The following is a 15,075-nucleotide window of genomic DNA, read 5'->3' on the forward strand; positions in this document are numbered from 1 at the left end:
TCAACGCCTCTTCAAACGCTGCCATTATTGAAAGGGCTGTGATGTTATTATGCCACACAAATAATTTTCTCAAGAGACACCTGAGATAAAATGACAAATGTGAAATATCTGTATTGTAAATTGAAGGAAGCAGGAGGCAGACATAAATCGGTCGTCTCCGAGGGGAACGGGATGTCTGTCTCCTGTATCGATGTCCCATTGATTCAGGCTTTGTGTCTCACTGTGGCTAAACACGCACACGCACACACCACATCTCCTACAGAGCTACTTAATATGTTTGAGGGGCCTGATGCATCTCATCTGTAAAAGGCAGAGGTTTGCTTTTCCCCCCCGCTACATAAGATGGCGATGCTGGTGCGGTGGGAAGCAAAATGGGTCGGTGTGAGGCCGCGGTTGCTCTGAAGTCGGCCTGGTGGGACCGGGGGTTTATTGGCTGGAAAGGCGGTGGAGTTGTGAGGGGCCTGAGAACTTGAATGAAAGGAGCTTTTGAAACTTCCCACATCGGCATTAGAGAAATGCCGCTGCTATTGCACGCTTGCACCAGCACAAACAGAAAAGAAAAAAAAAAACAGTAATACCAAGAAAACAAACTCACCCCTCACACACACACACATGTGGCTTGGCGCATACATGCATTACCCATATCTGGAAAAAACACACACACTTTGGCTGCCGTTTTATCAGCGAGTCCGCAAGATGAGACTGGGCTCTAATTGGTCCCGGGGGAGATTGGCAGGGCGAGCGGAGCAACAAGGAGGCCGGCGTCCCCGGGGACCAACAACAGGAGGCGGGAAGAAAAGGGCCACCGCTCCACAAGTAGAGAGGGAAGGAAGAGGGGAAATAATTAAAGCAAGAGGGAAGTTAAGCGAAAAGGAAAAGCATTCAAACCACGTTGGAGCGAGAAAGTTGCACGGATTATCGGCTATAAAAAGACTTCCCTACTGTACACAATTCATCTTTATGAAGCGAATTTCCCTTTTCTGTATCTACACTTGCACCCCTCTTAAGTCCCGCAGGACACGGCAATAGATGCGGAGAGGGGTGGTTTGAGGTACCGCGCTCCAACGAGATGAAAAGAATAAGTGATCAGAGGCTCCCTAACCTGCAGCCAACACCTTCGTCTTTCGCCCCTTCAGCAGTTTCTGCACCCGGCACAGCTGCAGGTGGTTCTCGTGGCGCCGGGTATTGTTCTGGATACGCTGGTGCAGCTCTTCCACTGCAGCCACCGCCCCTGTGGCAAAAAAAAACACACACATAGTGCTTCAAACGTCCGCGTGTGGAAGACTTTACTTACTTTAACTATGAAGTCCACATGGGATGGAAGGAAACAAGCAGCAGAAACTCTAGTAGGGTTATAAGCAGGAAAGGCAAAATTACATCACAAGACCGTATTTAAGACCACTTCAATCCAATTTAAGACCACCCATTCAGGATATGCGACCAATTGCCGTGGGCGAAACAGGCTCAATCAAAAATATTTGAAGAAATTATGAGAGGTAGATTGTCATTCTTCACAAAGAGCAGAGAGAATATATGGCTGTGTTTATTTGGTATGTTGTGCTTGTATGTGTTGCTCAAGTACGGTAAAATCCACGCTAATTTCCGTTATCCCATCTACGTCTCATATGTTTCATTAAGGTAGCAAACCTTATATGCTGATTTTACATATTTATCTGGTCTGAACATGTTGGATTTTACTGCACGATGTCATAATCTCCCTTGTTTAACGTGTCATATTTTGAATAAACTCTAACTGGTGACAAATAAACCTCTTGAAGCACGCATGCTTTCCCTCTTTTTTTGGAGAACTGAGTGCGAGGGGTTTCTGTCATGACTAGGGTCATGCAAGGGTTATGCTTACTGTCATGACCAGGGTCATACAAGGGTTATGCTTACTGTCATGACTAGGGTCATGCAAGGGTTATGCTTACTGTCATGACTAGGGTCATGCGAGGGTTATGCTTACTGTCGTGACTAGCGTCATGCGAGGGTTATGCTTACTGTCGTGACTAGGGTCATGCGAGGGTTATGCTTACTGTCGTGACTAGGGTCATGCAAGGGTTATGTTTACTGTCATGACTAGGGTCATGCAAGGGTTATGCTTACTGTCATGACTAGGGTCATGCGAGGGTTATGCTTACTGTCATGACTAGGGTCATGCGAGGGTTATGCTTACTGTCGTGACTAGCGTCGTGCGAGGGTTATGCTTACTGTCGTGACTAGGGTCATGCGAGGGTTATGCTTACTGTCGTGACTAGGGTCATGCAAGGGTTATGTTTACTGTCGTGACTAGGGTCATGCAAGGGTTATGTTTGGGTCATGACCGTAAGGTCAAGTGTCTGTTTTGAACTGACCAGCATCTAGTTTCAACTGGTAAGACGCTATGTGATGTCAGAAGCTATGTGATGTAGAGAACCGTTAATCTCTTTATCTGGTCAACAGCCAATCAGATAATTCCATGTCAGTCCTGTTACCCACATGTCTAGCCACAACCAATCAGATCGATTCGCTGTCTATATAAGCCTGTCTGAGAAGTGTGTGTTTTTGTCGGATTATTACCTCTGTTCCTCTGTGCACCTCCATAGCCCACGTTAGCTTAGCGTCTCGTGATTCTTGATACATTCTTGTTCTTTCTCGTCTAGTCAAGTTTGTTCTACGCCTCTCGATGTTATGCGAATAAACAGTTAAACTCCTTATTTGTGTCTGCGCTTTTGGGATCCAACCTCAGAACATAACAGTTTCTTCGTTTCTTGACAGTGAAAGAGTGAGGAGAGGCACAACTCATCACGCACAAGCGTATATATAATATTGCACAGATTACAATTTAAAGAAAGACATCTGATACTCAGGGCTTTGGTGAGGTTGATCAGAAGGCCCAAATGTCAGTTTGTCTTTACCCTACTTTACCAGTTTGATTTCCATAAATTTAATGTCCTCTTAATAAGTTTAATTCTATGTTCTTTCAAATCTTGCAAGCTGCTGTTTTTCGTTTTTACAACAAAGCAACAAATCTTTGCACCAAGAATAATACATCAAAAAGGACAAAGCCATGGAATTACTGCAACACAGCCCCGATAATAGCTGTAAACATTTAGAGCAACATCATTAACACATTCAATGTAAGGACGCGCGGCTGAATCCTAATTTCAAGCGCAACATTTCAACTTTTGTTCCGAGGAATGAAAGTCTGGATGAACACGAGCCTCTCGGCGACGTGCCTCTACTAAAATAATCACCGCCTAATTGGCTCGCTTAACTTCACAACAATTACAATGTAAACCAAACAAGGCATCCGTGTAGACTTTTCCCCTTTGTTATGCGTGCTTGGAATATTTTTTTACGTCGGCTGCCTCGGAAAAACAACAACTTCTAATTACCGTATTCTTGACATGAGATCTGGCCGAGGCATTAATAATACATCCAGCCCATTAGACACGCTGACGGAATCTTGCAATTCTTGGAGCGTTTTATTCCACTTATTTACAATTTAGACAGTTTGACCATGGAACAAGAGCTGAAAGAACTTTTATGACAAAGTCTCAGCACCACTTCTCGGGTCGTACCTTGTTACCGCACTTGAGTTGTTCTTCGGTGTGTCATATTGTAAGCAGGCAAATAAAAACTCCCAAAGTGCCGCAATTATAACAATTAAATTGAGCGAGAATGCAAAGCAACGCAGAAAAGAGAAGCTTCAGGGGAGAACGACAGGGAGCAACACAAGAGAAAACAACAACAACAACAACAACAAAAGTTCTTGGAATGTACCGCATGAGCTCATTTCCTTAATCAGATACAATGTGATTTGTCAGAAATATCTTTTAAAAATAATTCCCTTTGCAATACAATTGGGCTGACGATGGAAAGGTCCTCCTCCCCTCCCCACACACAAACACACCCGACCCCCATAAAAAAAAAAAAAAAAAAGCAGCCGAGTTTAAAAACAGATCACTAATGAGAAGAGGAAGAGGCGATGGTGGAGCACTTTCAGATATGTACCTTCATCTTACAGTCACGGGCTGTTTTAATTTGTAAGCAAAGGCAGCACATCAGCAATGAGATTTTAATTGATACACATAAATAATTCCTTGTGTATATTCGCACTTCAGTCGACTTCGCTGTTTATTTGACGACTGAAATGAGTCATTATCGAGATTTGTGTTGATGTTGGAGGACTTTATTTATTAATATCGGGCCTGCTTAATAGTCTCTGATCCAATCCCAATTAATTATGTCAAAATCCACATCAAACCACAACTTGCACTCACATTGAGCTTTGCCTCGCTTTCATTTTCTGCACTGGCCAAAGCGCTGCTGTGACAATAACAGCAAATGAGGAATGAAAGGGAATGCTAACGCAGTCTTTGTTCGCCAAATGAAGATAATGAGGGCTTTCTTACAGAATGACTGTCTGGTGACTGACTGGTACAGTGAAAAGTTTTCAGCGCTGACTTGTAAAATAGAAGTTGAATCCTTTGAAATTCAAGCCCAAATTTTCAACAAATGCGCCTTTAAATCACAAAAGCGAGTAAAGTCATGAAAAGCATCGCATGCTCGTGTAGTCTCTTTTACATGTTTCACAGATGAAGTAGTTGTTGACAGAAAATGTTTATTAAAAAACATTTATTGAGCAGAATTGTATTACGCTTCCAGATGAGACTGACTGACTCATTCTGTCATCCCTATTGGTGACCTGGATTTGAAAGTGCACCATTTAACACAGCAGCTATACATGCAGCAAGCAAACCTTGGCACAGCCCACTTGAGGGCGGGATAAAGAGTGCAGTTATTCATCCCTTAATAAAAAATATTGACCCTGACACGCAGCGAGGGAAAAAAGATTACCAAGACAGGAGCACAATTGCGAAAGGCACTTACGTGAAAGCTGTTGGAACTCTGGGTTATCTGGATTTGTGTTGGCAGTCATCTCTTGCAGTAAACGTTTATACCTAAGAAAACAGAAATTCATTGAGTGAATAAATCAGGTTAGTGTATGTCCAGTATCTAGAATATCAATAAAAATCTGCCTGCATCTAAAAGCCATTTAAGATTATTTGTAGAAGTTTGACCCATGATTTACTGTATCCCTTCAAATATCCATCTGTGGAGAAATGTCCTAAATTGAATTCAACTAAAACATTTATTAGAGCAGTATTAGATTTGTTTAGTAGATCAATTCAAAAAGGTTATATATATTAGCATTTGTATTGATATCTTGATATCCTTCAACAGAATTTTTTATTTATTTATTTTTTTAAGAGCTGTCAAACGATCACATTTTTTAATCAGAATCACATCTCAGAATTCTGTTTAATCACAATTAATCGCTTAATTAAAAAGGCTCTCTCTTTTTTTTTTAGAAACATTTTTTGCCCGCCAAATTTAAAGAGCACTTATGTGTCAATTTTTTTCGACATGTAATGTTATGAGGATGTCTTCAAAAAATTTAATCCACTGCACATGCTCATCCTCCTTTTTTTTTTTTAATCCGTTCATTACTTGTATTTATTAAATGCTTTACTATGATGCATGAAGTTATGTTTATTGTTCAAAAACAACCTGTCCTACCTTTAACGTAACCAACCTCTGTCAGCTAAATGAAAACTTTTACCTGGACTGTAAAAATTAATAGTGTGATTAATCTGCGTTAATACATGATGAATGCGATATTTTTTGTGATTAATTAATTAGTTGATGCTTTAACTTTGACAGCACACAAACAAAATCCATTCATACATCTTATTAGTAATTTTATTAGATTTTCTACAAAACATGTGTAGAGTTGACGGAAGCGTGTTATGATATCTTTGCCTTTTTTCCCCCCCACTGAAATGACTTAACCTTGGAATGCACTGATTGATTTTTTTTTTCTCTCCAGAGTCTGACTCTATAAGATCTGTCTTTGTGTAGTCTGAGTTGGTTGCAGAGACATGATGGTGCCACTGAGTGAGTTCATTAGGCTGGCAAAAAGACCACCTGCTTAACACACTGTTGTAAACCGTCAATTGGTTGGTAGAAGCCAATTGTGAATTACGTAAAGTATACGGTAATTGTTTGAATTGATGTGTATATGTCGAGGCGCAGCGGCACAACAGCTCGCGCTTTGGCAGATTTATCATCTAATGTGATGTTTTAAGCACTTTCATGCCGTGCATAACCGATAGCTCAGCATTGGATATTTTTCTTCTCTTCCAAACAAAGCCAGTTAAGACCCGATGATCAGATGTCTTGACAAGATTACCCTGACCGATTATCCTGCGGTGTGTTTTTGTTGAGTGATTTTACTTCCATGATCTGTTTTGAAAAGACAACCACCAGACAAACAGTACACACTAAGAAGAGTTTCACAACTAAGTGACTCAGTAAGCTGCAGTAATACTGATCATTTTCCATCTGTGATAGGAAGTTGTTGTAAGGTTACCTTTCAACACTAGCATGTAAACACACATTTATTTTGTTGGGACTTAACAGCAGGCTATCACATTGGTAAGTGTGTGGGTGGAAGGGGTGGGAGGATTTGCTGAAGAAGAGAAGGAGCGCATTGTGCGTGTACTCAGCCACTGATTAGAAATGAAATGAATGTCTAACAAGCTCTAATTAAGCCAACATCAATTAAGGGACACTTAAAAAGAAGAAATAATTCCAGTTCCTTCTCTCCTTGTATCATCTTGTAGTAACAAATGCATTACAGACATTATTAGCAATGGGTGCCCTCGTTTCTTTTTTTTTTTTTTTTTTTTTTTTTAACAAGGAGTTGAGATGAAATTCTAATTACAGCACCAGTGTAACAAAGGAACCACTCTAATGAGCATTATTACAGCCGATTTCAAATAATGTAAATGACACTTACTTGTTAAGCTGCCCTGTCCTACTCATTAGCACCACAGCAAAGAAAGATAATGAGACAATAACATATTCCCAACAGCTCAGATATTTCCTATAGAAAGTACGAGCTGGTGGTTTGATGCACCTACCACCACGATCGCATGAGCTGCTGACTGCGTCGTAATGCGAATTATGTATGCACCCATCCATTTAACAACATAAATATCGTTAAAATTAGTTTCCGAGATGTTCCAATTTGTAAACAGGAGCATCTGAAGAACGCAGACCTCTGCCAGGTCTGCAACTCCTTAACTTTGTAGTACTTGAAATATTCGATATGCATAGATTTTCACATTGGTACACAAGAATTATAATGGTGTTGATAAGAAAAAAAAAAGAAAAAAAAAATCGCAATTGACACCATCTAACCCATAACTATAAAGTGTAAATCCATTTAAATAAAGAGTCCACTACTGTGGGGGGGAAAAATCGGTTTAGTTACAATGAAAAAAAAATAACTAAATCTGCAGCTCACCTTTCATCCCTCAAAATAACACTGCACAACTTTAACACAACTCTGTTTGTAAGATGCCGTTAGCGGACTGTTTCCCCACTTTGCACATGCACAATGGTGGAAAACGACCCACAGATCGGAAAATCCAGTCGTAACTCTGCTTTATCTGCATGATATCACTGTCAGGACTTACCAAATTATTTTTTTTTAATATACACACGATGCCCATTCGCCTCTCACACTCAGCATCTTGTCTTTTCACAGCTTGGTCATGGCTCACTGTCCTGTGTGTAAGTTACAGATGCGAAACGGGCGTTGGAGTCTATCCAAGGCTCCGCGACAGCAGCAACCGCATTCACTTCAGAGACTCCCCACCCATGATGTTTTGTATTGAAAGCAAGTGTCCATCTAATTATCGGATTGTGCCAAACTTCAATGGGTGGAGATTTAATAATCTTGAGCTTTTCATGACAAATTTTCTTTTGGTTGTAAATGGAATTACCTAAATGAAGTAAGTGATTTCATTGCCAGCCTTGCTTCATTGCTGACAATGAAGTACAGGGTCAGACAGACAATATGTAACAAATTACTGTGGGGGAGAAAAATAAATAAATAACTGTGTTGTACCTGCAAACCACATCTTTCAGAAAATGTTTCAAAAGAAATTAATCAAAAGTTTGTCCTTGTCTGGAGGAGCCTTAATGTGCCTGGCTGTAGGGGATGACAGAATAAATGCCCGAGCACACAAAAGCAGTTAATTTGAAAGCCCACCTTGTCAAATGAAAGATGAATTCAAGTATGGCAGCGAAGTACAACACCCAACTAGACAGTTCACAATGGTTAGCAAGAATGGCAATGACCCGAAGACCTCTGATTTTGTATGCCTTTTACATAGAACATATTCCTCCTCTGAAGTAAGCCTACCTTTGGGTCAATGCCTTGTTTTGCTAAATTGTGCTTGGTTTAGAGTGTACGTATCCCAAGGCCTCCTGCCATCTCTATAAGAACTAAAACTCTATTATTGACATAAATGCGGCCCGATACAAGCAGAGAGGGGGTTGCTATTCAGCGCCACAATCTACTTGAGACCCCATCACTGTCATAATGGTGAACTCAGCAGAGAGGAGACAGATGACTACTCCAGTCGGCTCTTGTGAACGCCACTTAATAAAGGCAATTATTTTAGTCGTCCCCGAGCAGCAACATAAGTATCCACACCCTGTGCTTCGCTCGCCATCCATCATCCTTAAACGGTGATACGGGACAACAATTTTCTTGCCGTTTGCAGCGATGGAGCCAGAGCGAGGAAAAGGTAAGTTACCAGCCAGCGATGATTATCTCCGTGCCACTTAGAATCATCATAGAATTTATTAGGCACGTCCCTCGAGTCTCCCGAGTTCCGCACAGAACGTCAGACGAATCAATGATAATGACGGGAAGTGGACAAGGAAAGCAACACGAAGGCTGCACTGGAGACTGATTATCATGTCAGAGTCACAGATAATTGTATATCATAGGTACTTATGACGGGCGGCACGGTAGTCGAGTGCTTAGCACGTCCGCTTCCCAGTTCTGAGGTCTCCGGTTCGAGTCCAGGCTCGGACCTTCCTGGGTGGAGTTTGCATGTTCTCCCCGTGCCCGCGTGGGTCTTCTCCGGGTACTCCGGTCTCCTCCCACATTCCAAAGACATGCATGGCAGGTTAATTGGGCGCTCCGAATTGTCCCTAGGTGTGCGTGTGAGTGTGGATGGTTGTTCGTCTCTGTGTGCCCTGCGATTGGCTGGCAACCAGTCCAGGGTGTCCCCCGCCTACTGCCCAGAGCAGCCCCCGCGACCCTTGTGAGGAATAAGCGGTCAAGAAAATGGATGGATGGATGGAGGTACTTATGACATACATTTTTTCGTTTTACAGCAGTATATTCATAAAACCACGCACAAACTGTAATGGAAATTTACCAAAACAGACAACTCTTTGTCTTCTCTAATGCAACATGTGGCTCATTATCCAAGGTTATTCGTGTACACCTTGTCCAAGCAATTGTAAACAATTGCCATGTTATGTTCTGTACAACATTGTCTCTTTATTATAGTTAAATAAAAAAATATCAACACACAACAAACAATTTGTCATTAGACCACAATAGCAACGGGGATTTAAATGTACGCAGTACATCAAACGTTTAAGCAGACGTGTCCAAATGAGAACGTGTAGGTAATGGCTCCCTATCGTGAACGGATACTTACGAGACGACAATATTCTGTTTATGTTCCTCTCAGCTTGAAGCGAGTTAAAATGAGACAGTGTCATCAAACCAACGCGTTGACACGAGCGTTTACATTATCAAGAGTCCTGTAATATTAAATTAATTTATCAATTTTATGGATATAAAAAGTCTAGTCTACACACAAGTGTTCAAATGTCAAGTTGCACTGGTCTATTTTATTTTCACTATTAATGTGATCTGCAACCAGTTCAACTCAAATATCTTTTTGAAAGGGGAAGTCAAAGTATCTGTGATAAACTGGTTGTACAATTGTGCTCACCCTCTGTTAGCAGGCGTGTGCTCACTCCCATTCAACTGGAGTTTGAATGTGATTGGTTAAGTCTTAACACAGGACAGTGGCCAATGTATCCGTTTTTCAATGCCCACTGTAAGCTTTGGCACAAAAGTTTTCCCACCCCTGATGCAGAGGATAAAATAAAACTCAGATATGAGCTTATCACACAGCAGCTCGCCAGCAAGCTGGATGGATGTAACATTTCAAGGGCTTGATGGTACATCTGGAATGATGATGAGCATGGAAGATACCTAATTAAGACGCAAACAAGCGGCTTGATAAACCAGTGTCACGAAATGTGCTGCATTGGAAAGCACATTTCAGATGATTTCTTTTCTTGTTCCACTAATTAACAAGCAAGATCAGGGCCGCATGAAATTACAGCTAACACAAACCGGTACTTAACAAACGAGATTTTGACAGTTTCTGGACGGATGGAGTGCGTACGTGGGCGCTGCATCAAAGAGTAATAATTATATCTGTCATCAATGTGATAGATTGTGCAATGAACGCTGCAAAAAAACTGGTGAAAGGAAAACAATCAAACAGCAAAAACAACTCGTGTGAAATCTGTGACACTTTAAGGAAATGGTGGAATGTGAGCGTAGCACGTTTCATTAGCTTGTAAGAAACAGGTTTAAAAAAAAAAAATGACTGTGATGTTGTGGAAACATTTTGTGATGGGAGACAAACACCATTGTTTGCTGTAAAAATAATGTTAGTGATGTACTGTTTATTCGCAGCGTATTGGGGAAACAATACCTTTGAGAAAGCACTGATGTACTTTACATAATGTAAAAATAATATTGTTATTGCAAGTGTAAGCATGTGGAAGTGGAGGGGGAATAGGAGGGGGATTGTGGGGGGGCGTTGTTCCGATTTATAATAATAGTTACAGTTAATGCTTACTATGCAAGTATCATTTCAGTTGGTGCCAGTGTATTATTTGACACCATGTGAAAGATTTGCTTTGCAGATTTTTCTTATTGTTGGAAATTAATATGACACTATTATTCAGAGAACTTTACTGTATAATTTTTTTATTTGTTAAAAAACTAGATTGTTCTCATTGATTGGCTATACTTAATTTTTCTGAAAGATCATAGAGACGGGTGTATTAAATGTCAATTAGTAAACTATATGTTATGCTAATCCACATATTAATTGTTAAAAAAAAAAACATCCTTAGCAATTTATTCTTGACCAAAATTATTGGCCAGTTACCAGAACAGTGTATGTGCATGATTATAAGATAGGCTTGAAGTACAGTACTATAATTTGGTGATGTCCATGAATCCTCATGATCGGTTTTTGTATTCTTTTAAAATAATCTTCACATCAGGGTTGTACTTTTATGATATACTGATATGACAAAACGCAAAATGCAAGAATCAGATAGAAGTCAGAATTTTGATAAAGTGACAACACTAATTTAGTATTAGCCTAACATTTCTTTTGCAGTTCTTTGATTAATTAAGCGCAAAAAAAAAAGCCTAGTTAGTACAAAAGCTAGCAAATATGGCAGAAGTTTATGTTTTAGCTTGTTCAATCAACCAGCGGTTGGAAAAGCTTACTGATCAATCCGCTCGATGGGAAGTTGAAGCAAGTCCTCCAGCTTGCGGTTGTTGAACTCAGGCCGGCCTTCCTGAAGTTTCTTAAAGCGTCTGAAGGCCTTGTTTTTCTTCAGCTGGGTCTGGACCATCAATGGAATACAATTCATCATAAAAGATCAATTAGACACAGCTGCAGCAAAGTGGAAATGTTTTCAAGGCTGCTCAGTATTTTGTATTGCCACACAATCTAATTCCATAACGTTTCTATTCGTCTTCCTTGAACTCAACCAGCGACACAGCAGCTTTTCATGAGAAAGGTCCTCCAAATAATACATGACAAGATGAATTTGTCATATAAAAGTGCCTTTGACAAGGTGATTGAAAGAAACAGCATATGCAGTGAAGTGAAGTGCACTGTCTCCACTACATGCACCACCTATTGGTTATGACAATACCCAAGGAGGAAACGCATCATGCTTAGAGACCGAGTGAGTTTATATCCCGTTTTCTTCCCTCTAAGTAGTATCTGCATTCAGCGTGTACATTCGATGATGGACATAACAGTGACGACCCTTGAAACTCATGTCATACTCCAACTAACAAACTCGAAAATCCCCCTCTAGTTAGTCATTATGCCTGGGCAGCAGGGCCTGGAGAAGGTGTTGGGTGCGGGGTAGGAGGGGTGGTGCTAGTGATGTCATTAAATATGCATCTGCACATCATGTCAGCATGAGTATATGTCAACATTTGGGTGACATGAAGCCTTAAACTTGTCACTCATGTCAGTCATGGAAATAAACCTGCCTTGGCTAGTGCAGTTGAAGCTGTCACCCAGTTTTAGCAACATTTTTGGACACGTGTGATTTGAGTTGGCTTTTTTTTTTTTTTTTTCTAGGGAGTGTGTAGGGTTCAGAATTTCTTGTAAATTTCCTTCAAAATTTGGGGACAAAGGAACTTGACCGCAAGCTGTCTTGCTTGATGAAAGTAGTAATTAGGGGTGTTAAAAAAAATCGATTCGGCAATATACCGCGATACTACAGCACGCAATTCTCGAATCGATTCAATAGGCAGCCGAATCGATTTTTTAACATCCATTTTTGATGAAAAAATATTCAACAAAACGTCTTAACTTTCACACCTTCAGCTTGGAAGAATGTTATATTAATGGAACATTAAGCCTTACTATTTTATTTCAATGCTGTTCTAACATGAAAAAGGTTACAACCTGTTTGTTAAAATACAGTGGATCACAGTTATAACACTGAAGTTTGAGATCAATAAATAATAAACTTTCATACAAATCTTACAGTGTACATGTACAAGTTTACTGAATGGTATTTTCTAAATTGAGTAAAAAAAATCATAACAATCGACTTGTAAATTCATATCGGGATTAATCGGTATCGAATCGAATCGTGACCTATGAATCGTCAGGTACTAGGCAATTCACACCCCTAGTAGTAATAGTTGTTCACTTTAGATTGACCTTGAAAATGGGCCTTACCCAGAGCACTTTTTGGGCATCGTAAATGTTATCCACAAAGACGTTGTAGTGGTGCAGTTGAGGGCAAAACTGGTCAAAACCCCTTCCAATGTAGCCATTTTCCAGGTGCACCAGCAAAGGTCTACGAAAACAAACAAATAAACAAACAATTAAATGATCATCTTCTTAAAGATCCCCTGAAATGAGCTTTGCAATGACACCAATCATCCTCTGAACGCCCTAAGACTGTATCAAAAGAAATGGGACACCCTGGACTGGTTGCCAGCCAATATATATATATATATTTTTTCCCTGATGAAAGAAGAAACTAATCTTTCTTTTGGTAATTACGCCATGTTGTTTGCGGATCAATAAAATATGTGGTGCTTCAAATTTTATTTACACATATTAATAGTTGTGTCAATTGGCAGGTGTGACTGGCCGCTGCAGTTTGTCGCGTTTGGCCATGTCACTCAAAGTCAACTTAATTTACATATCTCCTAGCATGAATTGGTTAGCTGCAGCCCTACCAATCACCTATATTTAGGTGCACAAGACAGACATCGTGGCGACGTAACAACGTCCTCGCCCTCAACACAACCAAAATACACGCCGCATATATTTTGTGCATCAAAGACCTCTGACACATTAATTTTCAAGCACTTCCTCCAGCGCACATTTAGCCTGCAGTCAAAGCGCATTGGACTTTGAGTTAGTGCCTGAGAAAACACTGCTGTTCTGCATCAGTGTGATCTCAAATGAGGCGCGATCGCATCTGAAGTATCATTTCGCGGCAAAAGGCACACATGTTTAGAGAAAGTGCGGAGGTTGAGCAAAGTTTAGAAGGACTCCCCCCCCCCCCCCCCCCACACACACTCTTAATGGGGCGGGTTTAGCAGACAAGGCTCTGTAGTGCCGTTTGTAGGCCTCTGTGTATTTACCAGGACCCAGACGGTGGGTCTACCTTCAGGGCACCCAGGGCCACTTTGTAGTGAGAACATGCCTGCTGAACTCAGGAGCAAAACAAGTGAATCAAGGCAAAGGCAAAACAGTCGTCAGCCTGTCAGGCACATTATAGCAACACGGACGCAATTGGTTGGGGGTGTTGACACTGGTGAAGGAGCTTGTTATCCAAACTTAGAGGAAGTACCACACACATACACACACGCACACATTCCCACTCTCTAATGATGTTCCCAGAGACTTCTGTTCGCACACGCTGGAAGGAGCACATTTCAGTTGAAGTTGATTTAAATAGATTTTAATGAAGTTGCACGCCAAGGTAGCCTCTGTTCATAATCAGGAGATGCAGGAGAAGCCGAGAGAGTTCTAACGAGGGCAAAGGGCGGGAAATATAGTGTTTCCGTTTTCTCCCCCTCCCTCTTACTGCCACAGGCTATTATGATAAATATGAAATTTAAGATTACCTTTTTTTTTTTTTTTACTTTTTCCTTCTTTTTTTTTTTTTTTAACAGCAATTAAATTGTCTGGCTATCAGCAGTAGGGTGGGATTAGTATTCGGCATGTGTCATGCTAATCTACATTAATTCCAAGCAGTTGCGACATCTGGGCTGGATATGACCTCAACCAACAATTCCCAGCGAGTCGCCTTCATCTGAGGGTGGCATGAATATCAATTGTTAGGGTGCCATTAATATGACTAATAAATAAACATAAAGTTAATTTGCCGTTATAGCAAAAAACAATTGCGTGGAATTTCGTTGATCACAGAACGGGTCTTGTCTCATCTACCTTTCATGCTCTACCTATTATTATCATCATGACCCCTCCCCCTCCAGCCTTCCATTTTGAAATCCACTGTGGCTATTCTTCATACCTGATCCGCTGACAGGCCTTTCAAGTCTTATTCCTGTTTTGGCATGTTCGAAGCTAGGGATAATTGGATGGCTGCCTTTGCTGCCTCTTCTCAATAAACAGTCTGCGGCAGAATGAATGGCACGGCATATCAATATATTCACATGTCTCCTTTTCTAATGTAGCTTTTAAAAAAAAGTGGTAGAATTTATTAACTCTACCCACTGCACTCTGCGGGCAAGTAAACAAACACAGGGACATCAGATGAATATACATACACTTTGCACTGGGGTTGAATTCAGATTTAACTATGATTACACTCCATGGTAAC

General features: G+C 40.7%; 1 protein-coding gene across 1 annotated transcript in view; it reads right to left on the reverse strand.

Annotated features, from left to right (window-relative positions):
- arhgef39 (Rho guanine nucleotide exchange factor (GEF) 39) overlaps positions 1-15,075 on the reverse strand; it is a 31,087-nt gene that overhangs the window by 11,988 nt on the left and 4,024 nt on the right. The window contains exons 4-7 of the mRNA XM_077499970.1: positions 12,951-13,071; positions 11,468-11,586; positions 4,876-4,946; positions 1,103-1,231 (exon numbers count right to left, since the gene is read on the reverse strand). Of these exons, the coding sequence (XP_077356096.1) occupies positions 1,103-1,231; positions 4,876-4,946; positions 11,468-11,586; positions 12,951-13,071 (440 nt within the window). The remainder of the gene's footprint in view (positions 1-1,102; positions 1,232-4,875; positions 4,947-11,467; positions 11,587-12,950; positions 13,072-15,075) is intronic.

The sequence above is a fragment of the Festucalex cinctus genome, chromosome 16, assembly GCF_051991245.1.
Source record: "Festucalex cinctus isolate MCC-2025b chromosome 16, RoL_Fcin_1.0, whole genome shotgun sequence".
NCBI classification, from domain to species: domain Eukaryota; kingdom Metazoa; phylum Chordata; class Actinopteri; order Syngnathiformes; family Syngnathidae; genus Festucalex; species Festucalex cinctus.